Source organism: Hyperolius riggenbachi, chromosome 3 (genome assembly GCF_040937935.1).
Source record: "Hyperolius riggenbachi isolate aHypRig1 chromosome 3, aHypRig1.pri, whole genome shotgun sequence".
NCBI classification, from domain to species: Eukaryota; Metazoa; Chordata; class Amphibia; order Anura; family Hyperoliidae; genus Hyperolius; species Hyperolius riggenbachi.
This window is the reverse complement of record NC_090648.1, coordinates 338,340,825-338,362,346: the sequence shown is the minus strand read 5'-3', so window position 1 is coordinate 338,362,346 and position 21,522 is coordinate 338,340,825. Positions and strand designations below refer to the sequence as shown.

The 21,522-nt window shown below is 41.1% G+C and overlaps 1 protein-coding gene across 4 annotated transcripts in view; it reads left to right on the top strand.

Moving 5' to 3' along the window:
• Positions 1 to 14,898, top strand: part of C3H12orf75 (chromosome 3 C12orf75 homolog) — a 76,458-nt gene extending 61,560 nt beyond the window's left edge. For all 4 annotated transcript variants that reach the window (XR_011030033.1, XM_068272792.1, XM_068272791.1 and 1 more), the window contains 3 exons: positions 5,000 to 5,035; positions 10,967 to 11,037; positions 14,169 to 14,898. Coding sequence is in view for 3 of the 4 variants with exons in the window: in XM_068272792.1 (XP_068128893.1) it covers positions 5,000 to 5,035; positions 10,967 to 11,037; positions 14,169 to 14,239 (178 nt within the window). In the remaining variant the exon portion in view is untranslated. The remainder of the gene's footprint in view (positions 1 to 4,999; positions 5,036 to 10,966; positions 11,038 to 14,168) is intronic.
• Positions 14,899 to 21,522: the final 6,624 nt, after the last annotated feature.

Sequence of the window (21,522 nt, the reverse complement as noted above, 5' to 3'; positions counted from 1 at the left end):
ACCATGCTGTACTGCATAATATAGTAATTATGCTGACGTGTGCGCCGTGGGGGCAGAGCCACAGCACATTTGTGTTTTGGTAAGGTAAAGGGCTGCTCCCTTTGCTTAATTGATTCTCTGTAAAATAAGATCCACAAGCCCCAGAGAAACCAATCCCCTTGAGGTGCTTCTAATCATTTTCAAGCCAAGTTTCCAGATTTGTATCCAGTAGAAATATTTATTTATCTTGGAGATAACAATTCTCTGTGACAGAGTTCCTCCAACCTTTGTGTTGCAGCGTTCTAGGATTAGGCATTCCATTAGCGATATTCACAAGCAATTCAATTTTGCTCTTCAAAGTCAGGCCATATAGCACTTGTAAAGGCTGGAAATACTCTTTATCATTTTCCACACACGTTGGAAATTCTGTATAGTAATTGGGAATTGTTCCCTCTGCTACATAGAAAAATCACCTTATATATGGAGCATAAACTGCACAGGAATGTCCAGTGAATTGAGTAAAGGTTACAGCAGTCCGGAGGAGCACACAAAGGTTGTCCTTGATAGATTTGTTGGACATCAACATCTAAAGTGGCTGCACAGAAAAGTTATACATTAAACCCAATAGTCTGCTCTTTGTGGTGTAAAATTTGCTCATGTAACTGCTGCAGACTGAGGTGGTACATTCAGCAGCCATAGGTCAAATACTAGTAAAGTAGTGATCCAATAAATCCTGATTTATCTTTAGGCACATCCTCAATACCAGTGCCAGGGATGGCATATAACATCAATTATCTGTCTGTTTTTTAATGCATTTCATTTGTTCTGTGGCTATACAGCATTCTGCACAGTAGGAAGTGTTCTGAAGAATGTTTTAGCATGGCTTGTATCCAAAATAGCTCAGATTATTATTATTATTATTATTGATTTATAAAGCGCCAGCATATTCAGTGGCACTGTACAAAGTAAGAAACAAGCATGGAGTAGGAGTACAAAGCAATAGAGACAATGGTGTACACCAATATAAAAATACAGAATTAGTACAAAATACAGAATTACCAATTTCAGTGACAAAGGTAACATGATTAATAAAATGGATAAATTCCAAGCTAAATTCCAAGTTAAAGCTTATCCTTGTCGGACAAAGTACGTTTTGAGGGAGAGTTTTAAAATGCAAAGTTTAGAGAGTGACGGATGTGTTCAAGGCAGGGGATTAAGCACATGTGAAATCTTATATGTATATGTGAATATGAGGAAGTGGTTCTAGAGGAGGACAAAAGATAGTATAATGACTCAGAAGACCAGGGTTACAATTGCGGCTGGCACCTATTCAGCAAGGAGACATTGGGCAAGACTCCCTAGCAATGCTACGGCCAACTGAGCGCGCCCTAGTGATTGCAGCTCTGGCGCTATGTGTCTGCCAGGAGAAAAGCGCAATATAAATGTTCTGTGTCTTGTCTTTTATGCGGATCTGAGATTGCGGTTGGGTTGATATCTGGAAACTAGTGAGGAGATGTACGGGGGGAGAGAATGTGAAGCACTTTGTAGGTTAGGGTTAAGAGTCTGAAATGGAGCCTCTCGTTAATTGGCAGCCAATAAAGAGCTTGACAGAGAGGAGCAGCAGAGGAAGAGTGAGAAGAAAGATGAATGAGTCCAGCAGTGAAGTTCAGTACAGATTGGAGTGGTGCCACTCTGTTAGATGGTAGTTCACAAAGCAGTATATTACAATAGTCAAGGTAAGATATTATAAGAGCATGTGAGAAAAGGTCGGATGTGACATATGTTTTTGAGTTGGAGATGACAGGAGCTGGTTAGGGAGTGGATGTGAGGAATAGGAGAGAGAGAGAGCAAATATTACGATTAAGCACCGTGCTTCGGGATAATAAGGTCTACTACACATAAGTTGATCTGCAGGCAATCGATACAAGTGATTTTCTGGAAGGTAATCAATCAGATGGAAAATGCAGACCAATGTGCACATTTGTGTGGCTAATTGGTGTGTAATCTGTTGTTCCTTGGAGGTTCCCTCTAGTGCAAAAGGGATTAGAATCCTCTCCGCCGGACGCATTCTGCCCACATGACAAGCCATGTCTATCCACACAGCTTGCATCCATCATAAAGTCATTCTGTCCAGAACAACACCCTTCAGGATTTGTGCAGGACAGATTAAAGTTTATAACACCCACATGCCTGATCTCCCAATTAAAGTGACTGTTGCATCCATAGACAGTGCTCTTTTATGTGTTAATGTACAGACTTTCATCTTCTAACTGCCTGATGTGGAGAACATCCTTACTGAGCACTACAGAGAAAATCACACATTTTAATTGCCATGTGGACCATACCAGCCTAATCCATCTATTCCACTCTGATTATTTGGCCACTATTTATTATAAATTATCCATTTTGTGTGATGCACATTTTTTTTGTTCCACTTCTGCTTTAACAGTAATTAAAACAGATTAAACTGAACATAATGCAATACAGCGGTACAAGTCATATACATAGCACATGATAACATCATAAAACTTGGATGTAACATTAATAAGTAACAAGGTTATGCATCTTCTGAACACAAATCAGTTGCCACTTGGATATGGTCTTCCATGCTCCCCTATAAGCCTAAAACAACAAACCCACAACACTAAAATCAAGATGTTAATATGATAAATGCTACAGTCTGCAATGGACTATATACAGTATATGTCATACACACTATAAGTAAATAATGCTGAATAAATGGGTCAACTAGACAACCAAATAACTCTTGCTCAAATAGCCTAGAAAAGTGAATTGTGCTCATAGATGGACACGCTGAAGACCAAATCCACTTAACTTACTGTTATATGCTTATTCCACTCTGAACTGTGGATAACTCACCACTTCTGCGTAAAGGTGCTTTTGGAAGCCAATTGCCCCTGTATGGAAAATGTGTACAGATGTAATTTACTGAGTGAAAGAGGTCTTATACAATGAGTACTCAACATGAACGCTCAGGGTAAAGGAAGCACTTGATTTAGGCATATACTTTAGTGAGCTTATAGCATGTATAGGCCAGAATGTAATTTTACCATCTGTCACACACTACCACATATGTTGTGGAGAACCTTCTGTGCTCATAAATTGCTCAGAGATAGAAAACAATGTTTTTTAATGGATTTTAGTATGCATAATTTGCTTGATGTGTGAATTTTGTCGGCATTTTTTGTTACTCATCCTTGTTTGTTAAAGCGGACCCAAACCAAACATTTTTTTAATTCAAAATATTTAGTTGCACCACTCTGACACATACAAATATAAATAAACACTCCTTCAAGCCAATGAGCATTTCAGTGCATGCTTTTCACCCTCCTCTTTGCATAACTAGGGTTATACAGGTGGCAGCCATTAGCAATTCCTCATTTGCTGGACACCATCTACTCCACCAGTTTGCCGGATTATTTCCTGGCAATATGAAAGGAATGGAGGGGTTTCTCCAATAAATGTAAAATATTTTATATTTGACGTCATGCAGCTAAAAAAAGGCTGCTATTTATTATTATAATTTAGAAAATAAATTTTATTTCTGAAATTTTGTATTTTTAATTTGGGTCCACTTTAAGGTCTCCATCATGCCAGATTGGCAATATGTGTATTCACAATAGATTGAATGTATGATGTGCAGTGTCTGTTCATTTGTACAATGGTGTTCTTTGCTCTGTTGTCATGTTTGCTTTCAGTGCAGTGTCTGGAAAAGTCACACAGGACAGGGATTTGCGTTCTGCTACCGCAACGGAGACAACGGATATGTTAAATATGGACATGTCTGAACAGATCCTATAGATGTAGATAACATAGAACCAGTTGACATGTACTTTTATCTGCTGGTCACCGTTGTGGAAAACAATCTGATTCTGGGTATTCCTTAGTACTGGTCCAAGCCCTATCCTATAGAGTCATATCAATCCATACCATGCCCTGATGAGGACCAGAAAGTCCTAAACAGGCTGTATGCATGCTGGATTGGTTTGGCTCTCTAAAATGTATAAGCTATAGGCTCACTATACACCAGCGACACTGGATCTGCAACCTGGCTTTCAGGGGCATAAAGAGATAAAGAGATTATCTGCATATTTGGGAGTGATGCATCACAAGAAACCACAGTTGCTCATTTACTGCAGAATTATCGCAAATATCTTCTGTGTTGAGACGGCAAAATTACACCCGCAGTCCCAGAAATTGCCAACAAGGAGCTTGTCGGCACCTTAGAAAGGGGAGGGCTTTCTTTGCAGGTTAAGGAGACCTGCAGCGTATCATCTCAGGCATTAATTACACACCTTTCCCGCCTCTGTGTGCCCTGGACTGCCTCTCCCCGCCCCTCCTCTGCTGCTTCCCTCGCCTCTTTGCTGCTTCCTCTCTGTGCTCTGCGAGGAGAGCACTGAGTTGCGGAGTCATGACCCTGGGTTCATGGCCATTATTTCTTATTACAAACTAATGAAACAGAAACCAATAAAAAACTGACCCAGGAGCAACGGGAAGCGGCAAAAACGGGCTCTACCTGATCTGGCTAGCCCTCTGAATCAGGTAGAATGTTTTTTTTTTTTAAGTTTGTGCCAGCTCGGGATTGCTTTAAATGTCCTGCCCGGTGAGGGTTGTACAGCTGGAAGTGTGTGCGGCCAGCTTAAATGATACAGAAAGGTGGGAAATGCTTGATTTTGTATATTCATGCATGAATATTTAGCTTTGCTTCCTTTGGTGTGTGTTAATAAGGGAAGATGGTAGCTAGAGCAGTGTAAAGTGGTTTGTGTCCCAGCCCCAGGGCTGAAGGAAGTTCATACAAACAATAGATGTAGGCTTTCAGCCAGAAGCAAGATAATTCATACAACACGTGCAGGATTGCTGTTTATGTGTTGACTGGATTTGGATAAAAAACAGTCTATTTTCCGTTGTAAGACGTTCTTTTCTCCCAGGTAATTATCCTTTTCATAGTTTAACTAGAACTATAACTTGCATGTAATTCTCACACACCACTGTCTTGCAGGGAAGATGATACCTCTTCTCAGGAAGACAAACACAGGTAACAATATGTGTACATGATTTACTACTGTTTGTCAGCACTAAGGTCAAATAAATGTAGCAGCCTGGGTACCGACAGGGTCCCAGTAATTATCTTTTTTTAATGCATACCTGAATTGGAACAAAAAAATAGATTTTTACTTTCCTGGGGCACCTTCTATTCTAACCAACCCTCCCCTCCCTCCTTGATCACCTTCTCATCACTGGGAGCAGGGAGCATTCTGCGCATGCACGGTACAATTCCTTTGAATGAAGCCAGTGGCAGGAGCATGATCGAGGAGACATCTGGACGAGACATGTGCATTAGCCGCAACTGGAGTCCTAATCTCAGATCTTTCAGATGGAGCAGAAGTACAATGGTACAATGGAGGGAACCTGGAGGGGACGCCCAAGGTACCTGAGAGACTATGGAGGGCTGGAAGAAGCTCCATGTAGGTAAAAATCTACTTTTTTGTTCCAATTCAGGTATGCTTTAAGATCTCAAAATCACCGTACATAGATTTTAAGTTTTTTTTGAAGAAATTATGAACATTTTCAGTTCATTAATTTACCTGAAATAAAGTGTGGAGATCTTAAGTGGAGACTCAAGCGGGAGGAAGACAATAATCTCACCTGCAAAAATCATGTCTCAAAAATAGGTCATTCAGCACTGGGCTGTTACATTGATGGACCATTTTTCAGATACTTCTATAAACTACTGTACATACTGTCTGTTTGAAGCAGATTTATTTTCAAAGGTACTTGGACTTGGTTACTGCTATGACTGTGTGTGCCAGGATACTTCATTTATATTTACTTCTGCTTGCAGTTCAGATATTTTTCATTAAATCAATAGTTCCAGCAGAATTTTTATTTTCATCTAAAAGAGTTAAATAATGTATGGTTTGCATAGAAAATAGTTTTGTAAGGAACTTAGTTTCCTTAAACTATTTGCTGTGTGAATTCAGGGCCCTTTTCCACTACAGCGTTTGCGATTGCTTAATCGCAAAACCGCAAACCGCTAGTGATTTGTCAAATCGCTACAGTTTGCTTTTAGCATAGGAATCGCGGTAGGTCATTTCCACTACCGCGATTCGTTTTTGACCGGATCGCGATCGCGCGGCGGAGCGATTATTGCCGCGATTTTGCTATGCAGTGCATAGCATAGCAAAATCGCGGCCGCGAACGTCGGGGAATCGCCGGTAATTGCGATTCAGCAATCGCTAGCGTTCAGCGTGAACGCTAGCGATTGCTAGTGGAAAAGGGCCCTCAGAGATCCTCAGCAATTGACTACTGCCTATTCACACCTGGCCAGCCTGAAACGCTACTCCCTTTACTCACTCTGGAATTAAAGTGTAAGTAAAATTGCTCTGTCGCTAGAAGCAATTCTTCCCTACTGAATAACATTATTTCATGACTATGGAGTGACTGGTGTGCTGTGTAGGCGAACAGTCATCTGGAGAGTGCCAATACAGTAATGAGGCTATGAACAGGCTTAATAGATTCAATTTTTTATTTTACAAAAAAATGTTTTTTTACTAAAGGGTTTATGGATGGTTCCCATAAAATCATGATAAAAAATAAATTACAGTCTTTAGATTCTAGAGATTTTGGTATCAGAATATTAAAAATCACCTGGCCCTTGGCAGGTTTCAAAATTGTTTAGATCTAACCTCAGGTGTAAAACAACTTACTTTAGATTCTACCATATCATTATTTATTTAACAAAAATAAAATTGAGAAGTCATGTGCAGCCATAACTTAAAGTGGATCCGAGATGAATTATTTGTTAACTTATAATTGGCCCCTCTAAATATATATTGTAGTACAATCAACCCTATTTTTTAGTTTATATCACATTACCTAATCAGGTAATGCAAGCTGCGCCCCCAGCCATTCCAATGGATCTCCGCTTGCAAGTGCTCACTCATGAGAACACATCATGGGGAGGAGGAGGTTCGTTAGGAGGAGGTGTGACCAATGATGGGCCTCAGGACACAGTGCATCGTGAGGAGTAGCAGGTTTGTAAGGAGGAGAAGGAGGCCTGGTCAGCAATGGTCCTCGTGATGCAAATCATCAAGCGGCATCATGTAGTCAGTTCCTAGACGCCAGTGGAGGTAGATGTGGACGGTTGTGCTCCATTTGATGGAGGCTCCAAGACTTCGGCTATGTTGTGGGAAGATCGAGGGCTTTGGCTGTACTTCCTGGGATCCAGACTCTTCAGCTGCAGTGGTGAGGTTTTTTTCCCAATTGCTTCATTTATGTTTGGGGTCTGATCTGGGCACTGAATGGAAAACACAAATCAGGAAAGCTACTGTTTGGCCATGCAGAACCAGGAAGTAGAAAGCAGCCGGCTGGTGATGATGATGGACGAATGCATCGGAGCAGGTGAGACCCTGACCCATTGAACCACACACTGCAAATAGGACATAGGAGGGGGGCATGAGAGAGGGAGGGAGGAACCAGGTCTCCCTTCCCAACCGCAAATAATAAGCCCAGATGAAGGAGGCGGCCCGGAGAGAAAGCTCCTCCATTCCCCATGCGCCAGCCCGAAGTGCTCCCACTTTAAGAACATCTGACTTAAAGTAAAACATTTCTTTTATGAGTTTCATTTTCCTTTATCGTTGTGAGGAAATTTGACCTACTCTTTATTACTTTAACATTACTTCAGTTCACTGAGTTGTTACTATCATGAATTTTAAAATTGAATGTGCCAGCCAAGGTCTTTAAAGGGGAACGTCAGCCTAAACAAACATACTGTCATTAAGTTACATTAGTTATGTTATTTAGAATAGATAGGTAATATAATTTTTTATCCACCCTGTTTTAAAAGAACAGGCAAATGTTTGTGATTCATGGGGGCTGCCATCTTTGTCATGGGGGCTGCCATCTTTTTGGTTGAAAGGAGGTGACAGGGAGCATGAGACACAGTTTCAACTGTCCTGTGTCCTGATAACCCCTCCCAGCTGCACACGCTAGGCTTCAAATGTCAAATTCCAAATGTAAAAAAAAAAAAAATGGCACCAAAACAGCAGAACGAGAGCAACAACATCAGAAATCCCATCATGCTTTGCACAGCATCAGGGGAAAAAAGCCCGGGCAGTTTTCTTCTGTGCAGCTAAAAATGAGGCTTGGATAAGAGAAACAAAGTTCTGATGCTGTGAAACTGTTAAAGAAACACCAAGCCATTTCAGTGCTGCTGAGTCGATTCTTAGTCCGGATGTTCACTTTAAAATTTGACATTTAGCTCTTGTGTTTTGTGTTTTTTTGCAATTTTTCTGAGCACTGCACAGTCTGACCTTGGTATGATTTTGCTGTTACATCCACTCCTTGGCAACTGTCTTAAATACCACTTTTGACATCACTCTTGAATATGCAAATTGCATGATTCTGTATCAACTCCTAATTCTTTGCATCCTATTGACCATCCCTACTTTTTGGCATTTTGTTAACACACACTTGAATGCTCCAAACTAAAACTTCCAAGACCCGGTCAATATCTGCAAGGAGTTTGTATGTTCTCCCCGTATCTGCATGGGTTTCCCTGGGCACTCTGGTTTCCTCCCATATCCCAAAAACATACCGATAAGTTAATTGACTTCCCCCTAAATTGGCCCTGGACTATGATAAATGCACTACACAATAAATACAGACATATGACTATGGTAGGGACTAGATTGTGAGCTCCTCTGAGGGACAGCTAGTGACAAGACAAGACTGCGTAATATTACAGCGCTATATAAATACTGAAATAAAGGTAAATAAAATAAATAATCCTCATCTTTTTAAGAGGTGTACTTTTCACACTTGCTGATCACCATTTGATTAGCAGCATCTGGCTGTCACTTCTCTTAATTCCTATGGCAGTGGTAAGGATGTCCCTAATTTTTCACACACTTAACTAAAAGTGTGTACATACACCCAAAGATTGTCACCCATAGGAATCCAGATTCAATCCCATATGCAACAGTTTGGGCCAAACGCTGTACGGATACATCATGAAGCAACACCCTTGTGATGGATTTTGTTGTTATGGACGGAGGAGAGCGATGATGGTGCAGCATAGGACAGAGCATCTTTCAGTGGGAGTGGTAAGGAGGGGAACAATGATCAAAACAATCTGGCATTCCGAAACTCTGTGACACATTGAGGTGGCTGTACACACACTAGATTCTCAGCAGAGATGGGCCGCCTCATCCGAGAGCACCCTAGTGTTTATACCAGCCTTTTGTCCTCTTCATTCGTTTGGTCAACTCTTTGTGACTATATGTACTTTTGCATGCCAGGTGTTTGTGAATCCCTCCTTCTTTCAGCTGTAGTATAGGCATGTTCATAGCTTCACATATGCTATCTATCCATCTTAACCTCTGGTGTCCTCTCCAAAGAATCCGATCTTCTCATTATTTGACCAAAGTATTTGAATTTTAACAATAGTATTAACTCTTCTAGTTAACACTCTGGCCTACTGGTTAGATCTTCTGACAGTCCAGGGAACTTTTAGTAGTTTACTCCACACCTACCAAATTCAAAAGCATCAATTCTTCTGCACCTTTGTTGGTTAAGCGACATCTCTAACCTGTACTATCTTATCCAAATTTGCCATAGCTTTCCTCCCAAGCAATAAGCAAATCTCATGGCTGTAATAATCATTTGCAGAGATCTTTGATCCCATGAAGATGAAAACTGTTACAACTCCTTTTTTCCCCATCTCAACATCCTCATTGTATGTCTGCATTTGCGCCCCCAAGTGGGGCACGTGCTACAACCTGGCAACCACGTGGGGGTGCAAAATTCCATTAGTCTCTGTCTTGCTTCATTGTTTTCCAAGACCACACTTGTCTGTTATTCCACTTGTTTTTTCATTGCCAACCTTAGCATTCCAGTTACCTATGACGTATGTACCGTCATTTTGGGTGTTGTGTCCAGTACCTGTTGCAAATCATCAGAAAACTGTTCCACTTCCTTATCAGCTTTAGTTGTTGGAGCATAAACTTGAATCACTGTAATGCGGAATGGCTTGTCTTGCAATCTAAGTGAGATCATTCTGCCACTTTTTGGATCGTAACCAAGGACTGATGGCTACTCTATTGTCTGTAAGTTTCCTGTCTACAATAGAAAATCTGATTTATATCTGTTATAAAATGACCAATGAAAATGATATTATCGAGCATTTTAGCATTTCAGTGTCCTCTTGGCTTTAATCCATTGCCATCAATAGCTCTTGCTCTTTTCGTACTTGGCTTCTTATCTTCCTTTGTTGGGTGACTGCAGACCTGTGGGACTCATCTATGGATGCCATAACAACATAACCGGTTGCTTCTGTTCATCTGGTTTTCTTGGTAAAAGTTAACTGGAGTGTTCTGCCAGTACCTTCTCCAGCGAATCGTATTTAATATGATTTCTCTGCACTGACCTGCTTGTGTTGGGTGGTCCTACACTTTATAGCTCATCTCTTCATTTAGATACACAAGTACCTTCACCATGGCAAGGTTACAATCTTTTAGTTTTCGTTAAATAGATAATGACATGGTGTAACATTTCATGTGGTGTTGTACATCGGAGATTGTATTTATCCAACTCAAGACCTGCTCAGGACCATGATTATTATGACTTGCTACACAGAACCTTAGAAATTAAACAAAATGTAATTTATTTTTCTCAAGACTGCAATACAATGTTCTATCAAACACATAGAAGAACTATTTCTGAACTGGGGCTTTAATAAAGTGCAAGTTCTGTTCTATAGTCATGTTTTGCAATAATAAGCCAACTCACATCTTTGCTTTGTCCTCCTAAAGTCTGGGTATGGGTGTGCAGCATGTTTATAGGCCCTGTACATCTAGTCTGATTTTAGAGACTCATATATATTATTTATGCTCATAAATGATGTACATAGTATCTGCCAGGCTTGGGGAATATTTAATGTAATATGTATGTGTATTTTTCTTTGGAGGAATTATGGAGGAGTGTATGTAGGTCTGCCTCCAGATACAACAATGTGCAGCAGTGCTACAGGGGCACAAGGTATTTCCCTTTCTGTTTCCATCTTCCCAACACCCCCCCCCCCCCTTTTCCATCCTAATTGTTTTGTTAATTTTTATTTATAGCAACTATTACTAGTATTATTACCCTATGGCAAAAAAGATACAAGTGTCATGTGCTTATAAATAATTTTAACGCGATGCGTCCTGTAATACCTAAGGGTTTGTACTGTTAGATAACTTAATGAGACAGTACAACGTGAGAAAACAAACCCATCTCCCATAGGCACCACGATGATAGGGCTGCTTGCTTGCATCACATTGCTTGCTAATGAAAGCTGAAGATTTTCAGTTGTTCAGTTGAGCAATTGATCTCCTTCAGTCACTCCATGCTTTATTTTAGAAGTATAGCAAAATGTTGTAGGGTTCATTCCCACTAGGTCTGGGAAAGAAGGTGGCAGTGTTTAGTATTGCAATGCATTACTACCTGTGGTACCATCATGTGTCACAGTTATCCCATTCGTCCATCGAATGGGGCAGCACACAAAAATGCATGCAGCCGTACATTCTTAGAATGCAGAACACCATAGAGCAATAGCTGAAGCCTCATACATTGTTTCCTATGCAGGATCTTTTGTTCCAAATTATGCATTTCACAGTGCTGCATACCATTGTGTGTTGTAAGAAGTGTGAATAAGCCATTTTGGAATTCATTTACCATCCTTTGTTTCATAGACTTAGATGGAGAAGGCGTTTAATAGCTTATTAATGAGATTATTTCCCATTCTGGTATTTTAGGTATACTCCAGGGAAATTAATCTCATGAGACTAACCTCCAACAATCTCTCAAAAGTGTCCTGCTGCAGTATTACAAACAGCTGTTAAGTCTGAGATTAAAAATCGCCTCTGTAGACCTCGGCTAATAATTAAAGAATATACAGGGCTTTAAAGCCATTGGGAATCCAAATAAAAAAAAAATAAAAAATTACATTGATGGATGTGATATATAAAGTCTGTGAACTTCTTTACATTATCGCCGCTCCCCCGCTTCTGGTTCGTTAAGTACAGCCCGAAAATCGTGCCTCTCACATCCAAGATGGCTGCCGACCTTTGCTTTAACTTCCGGGTCGGCAGCCTCTTCCTCCCATCTATCTCCCATTCTCAAGCGCCGATAAAATAGCAGGAGAGGAGATTTTCGGGTGCGCGGCCGTGATTAAATGCACGCGCGTGCACACGTATAGAACATTGCACGCAGCACTTGAGACTGTGACTCGTGAATGCACAGTCAAAGGAGCTGCCGGCGCAATAGAAACGTGTGAAGGTATGTTAGTACCTTCACTGAGCAATAGGTATACTAAAAATGTTCGATCACAGCCCACAGCAGGGGAGCCACGCATCAGCGGGAGCGCGACTGAAAGGGCGGAGCAAGGGGAGGAGATGGCCGCCCATCTCGGAGGAGTGACAGAGCAGGGAAAAGAAGTTCTGCCTCCTCTCCCCTAATACAATATTCGACCGAACTGGTCAAAGAAGAAAAACTGAGTTTTGGAGGGCCAGGGAACATAAATAATTACTAACTGGGGACAGATTGATACAGAATGAGATAGGCTGTGCTGTATAGCTAAAAAAATAAATAAAACGGTTCCCATTGACTTTAAAGACGAGTTGATCAATTCAGGTTAATCCTATCAAATGTATACTTTTTGAAGTGTTTATACGCACATTTTGTTCTAATCTCTCCTATATGGACCATCATTATTTTATTCTATTCCAGGAAACAGAATCTTCCTGTGGGTTACCAGACCCTGCTGGGGGTTTAGTAGATGAAAGTGGGATGAAACCTAATATTAACTGAAAAAAATAAAAATCATCCAATGAGAAATTAATTATTTAGCCTACCTAGCCTGTTGTTTAAGTGTTCACTGTCAGATTTAGGAGAAAATCGATATAAAAAAGGAAAGAATATTTCTATCTTTCCATTTTTACGGGTTCTCAGTGCTGCAAAAAGTGACATCATTTCTTTTTTTTTTTACCCAGCTCAGTGTTAATTCTCCCTCCCTACTGCCACAGCTTAAGTGGCCCACACACTATAAGCAATATCCTATGCAATTCACCTTCACAAATCAATTTGACTGATGTTGTGTCTCCATTCACTCAAGGCAAAAATTGATTCTGAGTCGATCGAATGACATGTGAACAGTAGCCGATTCCTTTTCAATTGACCAATATCTTGCAACCTGCTCGATCGACTAAGCTGGTCAATTCGACATGATACCAGCCACTTTTCATCAATTATGCATACTGTAACGCATTCAATTCTCTCTTGATTTTATAAAATGATCTAACCAAATGGTCGATCGTACTGCCAAATCTCTAGATGTATGGCCACTTTTACTGTCCCTATCACCTAGATAACAGGCTTACATCGATGTGTGAACTCATCATAGGAAGGCGGAATTCAATTACCTTCTTCTGGTCATAGTGTCCTTATCTTATCTGTAGGAAGCTTTCTGTTAGATAAAAAAAAGGCTCATACACATGCCTGGCTAAAGTTAGCTAAGGCTGCCAATACCGACCGCCTAAGCAGATAATCAGGCGTATGTATAGCAGCTCCCAACCCACATATGATCCACGCAGTAGATTATTAACTCATCCCCAGCAATGGTCAATCGCATTGTTCACGTCATGACATCATGCATGCACTGCCTCCCCACATAGCACCACAGCATGTTGTCAGCTATGCAGCTGAAACACTTCTATACAGCCAGGCTTAGCAATGTTGCCCAAGATGGGCAATCTTTATCAATGCTGTGTATGCACCTTAAGAAAAACTTCCCACAATCCTGCTGGCACAGTTCCTGAAAGCTAGGCAAATGCACCCAAACCAGGAAAAATGAAAAAAATAATAACGGGGGACATATAGAGTAAGATTTTGGAAAAAAAAAAGGGGGGGGGGGGGGTTGGGTTATAAATATATATAAATATTTTGGGCACTGACTATTTTTTGGCAATTTTTTTCCTAACCTGCCTGGATTTTTCTAAAAGCACATATTGCTTTCAGTTCACATTGAATTTGTTGCAATGCACACTCTTTCAACATCCGAAATGTATTTATTTGTTGTGTCTTTGCCGTTACTGTGTTCTTATATAATATATATAACCAGATTGTTTGAACAGTTGCAGAACCCGGCCAGTCCTATATACAGAACATGAAGCCTGGATCCCCTGTGCCAGAGAATGTATGCTAGCATGGTGCAACTATCAGGAGTTCTGAACATCCACAATACGGGTAAACGAGAGACCACGAGTCTGCTGTCATGTCTCCTGGATCTACATGTCACAAAGGACACTGGATGACCTCAAAGCTGCTACTCTTGTGCTTTACTTGAGCATACAACCAACAATTAACAGGGCATTGTGCAAAGCCATTCTATCTGTGACAAAGTGGGTTAGAGGTTGTACTAGTCAGTAGTAGATGTGATAGTTACTTTTATGTAAAGACTGAAGCTAGATCACAAATGTAGATGTTTTAGAAAATATTTACAGTTTACCTGCCAGGCTGCTCAGGTACTAAACTGTTAGGCATGCTGAAATATGTAGTGATGAGCAGAGCTGCAATGAAATCCCAAGTCCAAGCAGGTTAGAAAAACATCTTTTATGTACTTTTACAAGTCCTAATCGATTGCAACACATTTCAGGTGTAATAAAGCAGCCACATACCTTTATTGATCTGGCCGTAGCATCACTGTATTAAAGAGGCACTGTAGTGACATACGTTTTTACATTAATCATCCTGGTTTGAGTAACAGAAGTACTCTCTGTATCTATATATTAATTAATGTAATCCCACACTCTCAGTGGTGATGCTTATGGTGTGTACTCACTTGAAAGATAAATTAAAGATATTTGACCAATTTTACCACCTTCCATGTAGTATGAGAGCTTAGGCTACATACACACTTGAGATAAAAGTGTTTGGAAAATGAAAGATCACAGACCAATTTTACCCCAATCCATGTAGTATGAGAGCCATACTCTACAGTCTATTCTTTTGAGCTGAACTCCCCATCAGACAGAAATCTTTGCAAGATGCTGGACATAAACATGCTGTACACATGCAACAGATCAGTATCTGCAAAAGATCAGTTCCTGCAAGAGATCCGTTCTTGCAAAATGCATTCATATTCTATGATATCTGCAGATCTCATACACACCTTGTTTAACAGACATTCATGTGCATATCTGACAATCATCTGCAGATCTGAAGATCCATCCTGGTGGATCTGATCTGCAGATGAATGTCTGTTAAGGTGTGTATGAGGATCTGCAGATAACACAGACTATGAATGCATTTTGCAAGAACGGATCCTTTTCAGGAACTGATCTTTTGCAGATACTGATCTGTTGAATGAGTACAGCATCTTTGTGTGCAGCATCTTGCAAAGATTTTTATCTGATGGGGAGTTCAGCTCAATAGACTAGACTGTGTAGGTATGGCTCTCATACTACATGGATTGGGGTAAAATTGGTCTGTGATCTTACCTTTTCCAAAGACTTTTATCTCAAGTGTGTATGTAGCCTAAGCTCTCATACTACATGGAAGGTGGTAAAATTGGTCTAAGATCTTTCATTTATCTTTCAAGTGTGTACACACCATTAGTCTAGGCTGTTTATCAATCCCCCCTTGAGCATTATGGGAGGCCAGGTATTATGTCTACTGGCTTTGGAACACAGAGTAAACATTCGGCAGTGATGCACCTGACAGCACTCAAGATGCCGCCACCTGCGATAAATTTCAGAATATAAATCAGATTGAGCAAAGATTTTTACAAGGGTCCAACACAACTAAATTCACATAAGAATATTGTAAAAAAAAAAAAAAGCAATTTTATTAATTACAATATCTTCAGTACAGTACCTCTCTGTAAATCTGCTGTCAAATAAAACTAGCAACCTTTGAGCCTGGCAGTGGTGTAGGTATTCAGGTTGCAGCATTCTGTCAGTCTCTACACTGGTCTTTAGTGGAGACCCTAGAGCGCTATCTCATAAGGTATCCCTCAGGGTTCCACAGCTACTCAGTTCCTAGCATGCTTTGTAATGTAAAATAAGCAAACCTAACTACTGTAGTGAAATTAGCAACCGTTATTACTAGCATCAGAATTCTAGAGATTTAGACTAGGTAACGGTTAAAACACATTGGGGAAACTTTGATGAAATAACTCCAGTCCATTATAAGCCCAAAAATATTTAATATTGCTGACAACATATATTCATATTTTTAATTTTGTTTGTGCCGAGACTTGGGTTTTATGCCAAGTGCACAGGAATGTTTAAGAGGCCATCAAACCACTGATATTTACGTCTGTAAAACATGCGCTGTTTTTATCCTATGCCTGCGGTAGAGTGGCTGTACGGCAAGTCGCTATACATTGTCTTCAATAAGTGAACCACTCAGGTGCCTAACATTAAGGTTGAGGGCATTTTACCAGCAAACGATCATTGCTCCATGTACTGTATAATTGCCATCTTAAGCCATGTATGAGCATACAGGCCAGGCAGTTACCATAGACAACGTTGGTCCTGCATTTTAGTGGATATTAAAACATGCATGTTTAGTGCTTTCTAAAATGATCACGTGAACTCAGCCATTTGGGATCCAGTACCATTTGTGCTGCAATAAAGTAAACATTTCTTATAGCAGTTATTACGTGTCCTGGAAAAACAGTAGGATTAAATTACTTTTTTTCATGCGTAGTCAATTATGGGCTTGCACACTGTCATGACCAAAACTGTCCATACAAGTACAGTAGAGTCTTGGTTATCCAGCACTGACGGGGATGGGCTGATAAGTGTGCTTTCTGGTTGCTTGAGACTCAATGTTAAAAATAGGCCTAGCTAATAAAGTACTATACCCCACTCTATACAATGATCTCTGTATTCCATGTTAAAATACAGTAATTGAAAGAATATTATCCATGGGGAAGCTGTGATACTCTGTGTTTAAACACAGCAGAGTGAATACTGCTGGCAGTTTGTGCTGGTTGGTTGAGACTGCTAGTTAGTTGAGTTCTGGATAACTGGGACTCTACTGTACATTTTTATTCTGTAGAATCTACACTGTTCTAGGTTTTTTTTTATTACATGTCAGAAAATGTGTGTTTTTTTTTACGTTTGGAATTGTTTAATAAAAATGAACTTATTTGCTTCTTTTATTGTGTCCTATATGATCAAAATCACTGTTCCAAATATAAATGTAATCAAAATTCTTCTCAAGCGATATTTCCAAGGGTGTTAATCAACCACGAGTTACCAGGTTGTTCTGTATTTTACTGCTGTAACATCTTTGTCCTGACTCCACTGCGGTTGCCACTGAGGGCTGAGCAAAGGGGCCTCAACCATCACATGTGGTTAAGTACTTATATGCAGGGCCGTGGAGTCGGTTTGTATGTTGCTTGGAATTGAACCACTCAAATGCATTTGCAGATGATTTGGATTGGTCCAGTTTCAAGTCAGAAAAATTAGCATCCCATTGGTCACCATGCTCACTACCTACCTGTGAACTACAAAGTCCTGCCTCCTCAGATGGACTTGATTTCCACTGTGATTCAGGGAATTCTGGTAAATGTAGTCTGGCATCTATTGTTATTTCTACTTTGGGTGTCAAGTGGTCACACCCGATTTATTTAGCAATTTACTGGTCACACCCAGTAGTTGAATCCAGAGATGACAGAAAGCAAGCTGTACTGCAGTTTCGATTACATTAGACTACAGGTGTCAAGCTCAATGCCCGTGGGCTGAATGTGGCCCACATTGCCATTTTATGTGGCCCCCAAGAGATTCAAATGTGCATGATTGTATGCAGTAAATGAACACCACCTTCCTATCCATCCGCTTACACCAGCGATAGTATTTCTGGTTGAAGCCTTGTCAGTTTAAGCCAGGGTGTAGCAACAGCACATAGGGCTCCTTAGTGCAATAGGCCTGCGGTCCTCTCTTGGGATCCAAACTCCTTTCTCCCATGTGTGACACACACACACACTTCCTTCCCCAACACTGTAATATTTACCTGCTCCAGGGCTGCATGGGTCTCTTGTGTTCTTACTGGCAGCTGGTCGCTCCATGCTGCATATTTCTGGCTCCTGATCACATGACATGCATTGGTAGCCAGAGCATGGCAGCATAGAGCATGTGGCTGTCAGGAAAAACGTAGGCCGTTGGAGCACGTACATGTTATGCTGCTCTGCAGAGGGTGGAGGAGATGCAGGCCACCATTGTAGCTGCTCTAGTTACACCACTTAATTTTAGACTGTCCTATAAATGTTAAATATTAAACAGTTTGGCCTGTGACCTAGACTGTTTCAGATTTTTGCCCCATATATGAGTTTGAAACCCCTTCATTAGACTCATGAAAAAGGTATTTGGTTCAGCACTAAGTGATGAGAGACATAAGCTAATGGGTAATCCCATATGTCAGGATCTATCAATATTTGCTGTCAGAAAGTTGCTGAACATGCCTTCCATTTGTCTTTATTGCCTGTGCAGCAGTCCAGTCAGTTTATACTCAGGTTATTTTAGTTTTAATGTGTTTCTATTTTTGCATCTGTTGACATGTGCTTATCTAATTTAGTCATGAGTTTAGAAAGAAGTAATATCAACAACCATCATATTAGGTCAGACATACTTTTATGTAGCGTCCTGGTTCTGTGTCAATAATAACAGAACGTGTAAAGCCTCTCTACAGGAATAAATATTTAAATGTACAACATACTCACCAGGACCCTCGAACATTCTTGTGATCAGATCATGCTGAAAAGAACAATAGTGTTATCTTTAAATACAATAAAATACCCAGTTCCGTATGTGGGACAAAGGGAACCTTAAAGTAAACCTGGGAGGTCAGCTTGGAATAAAAACCAATACTTCTTCCTCCACCAAGCCAATTGCTGGCAGGGACCCGAAGCACGGCCCCACTGCATCTGTGCAGAAGCACAGACCCGATCGGGCCTTTCCGCTGGAGCCCGAGTGGGTCTGTGATAGTGTGTGCATGTGCGAGCCATCAACAAGCGGCTGTTCTGTGGTCCCAGCGCTGGTGGAGGAGGATGGAAGAAGTTTCCATTGATTTTTGGTTATGGGATACCTCCAAGGTGAGTACCCCATAGGGCAGCTTTGCCCAAACTTTTTAGGCCAAGGGCTATATTGCCATCCTTTAGAGTGCTAGGGGCCCGAACTAGTGAAATTAAACAATTTTGCTGATTGCCGTTAGCTATACTATGCCTGTGACATTTTGTTAAATAAAACTTTTCCACTGGAAATAACCCAATTAGTATGCAGGCATGATACTACTGGCACGGTGGCAGCTGCTAATCAATGGCGGTTACTGCTGCTGGCTGCTAATCAGTGGTTGCTACTGCCACAGTGGTGGCTGATAACCTACAGGTGAGTAAAGGAGAAGGCAGAGTGGCGATAAAAGGTGGTCCCTGCATGTGGCTTCACAGCTTCGGCCAGCAGGCCACTTGGAATTTACAACTGTAGAGAGCTTCAGGGGCCACCAGAAAAAGGCTTGGTGGGCTGCATTTGGCCCACAGGGCCGGGCTTTGGATATGCCTACCATAGGGGCACTTTCTTTCACTACAGGTACACTTTAAAGTTCCTCTACCTAAAATGCTATAATTATATTTTTTCCTTCTCAATACAGGTGGCAATTATTCAGCACCATGTTCAAGAACTTAGTCCCACAATACATCACTTCTGCTCAGCAAGTGAATATGCAAATGATTCCTTTATGTCCCTGAAAAGCCAGATACTTAAAAAATTAAATAGAGACCGGTTAGCTTACGCTGAGCATCGGGAAAGGGAGCGCAGACCGCGACCGGTTCCCACCTCCCTGCCCCCGGGCCCAGCCCCCCCACCGCCACCTGTCCCCCTAATGAGCCTTAGCATCCCACCACCACCATATAGATATCCACCTTTTCCACCTCCACCCTTAGGTCCACCACCAGTCCAAGTCCCAGCACCACCTCCAGCCTCCACTGCACCCCCTCCCACACCCAATATCCCGTTACCCAATACCATCACCAACACCATCCCCAAAAATATCACTTTCACATGCACAGCTCTACCGCCCAATAGTTTCGATATCATCACTGCTCCCAAGACCCAGCGCACCAAAACCACCAATCCCAAAAAATCTGTCACCTATACCCCCCGTACTGGTGTCGGCAAGAAAATCTCTAAACCACAGACTAGCCTTAAATTCAATTTCATCCCAAACAGACCGCCTGCATCGTTACAAAAAACTGCCACAAATTCAACCCAGTCAGAACAAAAACATTCCCCGGCATCCAAACCACCAGAGGCCACCCCCAGCTCACCCATCAGGCCATCCCAGATCAGCATCTACAACTCAGATCCAGACTCACCAAGCCCGCCAGACAATTCCAGCCTAAAATCAACCACAAACATGATTTCCGTTCCCCTGGCGAGTAGCAATACCACCAGTCCACATACACAAAATACCATAACCAATATTTTCCCCGTGCCCCCTTCCACCAACCCTATATCTATCAATGATTCAGCTAACAACACCCTAACTTCCTCTTTCTTAGAGCTCCCCTCAGCTTTGTCACAAAACATCCTCACCACCCAACTACCGAGCCCCCGTTCAGAGAAGGTATATCTCCAGCCTCCGAACAAATCAAAACGCCAATTACCAGACCTAGAAAAAGAGAAAGTAGAGGAAAAAGGAAAAAGAAGCAAACCCCAATCACACAAAACTCCCTGACCCCTAAAAATAAATGTATCTTTAATTTGTCTGACCATACCCTCAATGCACATGAAACGGCAGTATTGGAGAAAGGTCTTTCCTTCTGTCCTACCAACCAAATCAACACTTTTGAACTCTTTGCCGATCTTAACAGCTATATTCGAAAGCTCACTTTAAAAAGGCATTTTGCAATAAAATCTTTCAAACCCAGCTCTGACCCCGAATCCCCCTTCACTCATAATCACGAACAACGACGCCCTACCCATCTCATTCATTACACAAGCTGAACTAAACACTGAAAAATACATTACCACACAAATGAAAGGTAGATCACGATTCTATCCAGTGGCCTCCAAGGGTCACTTCATTGATACATTCTACTCCATGGTACTCAATGATCTACAAACTTTACACAACAATCCACCTCCACTAAATTCCAACCTCAACCGTAACGAAACCTCTGCTATTAAATCCTTACAAAAAAATCATAATCTCATCATCAAACCAGCCGACAAAGGGGGTGGCATTGTCATACTCAATCGGTCCGACTACTCGAAGCAGCTAGACTCCTCAACAACCCCACACATTACGAAATCTTGACATCAGACCCAACACCCGCGCTTAACCTCACATTGAAAACTTTTATCAATAATGCCTTTTTATCCAACATCATCACCAAAAATGAAAAGAATTTTATAATCAACACCCAACCAACCACTCCGAACTTTTATTATTTACCCAAAATCCATAAAAGTCTTCATAAACCTC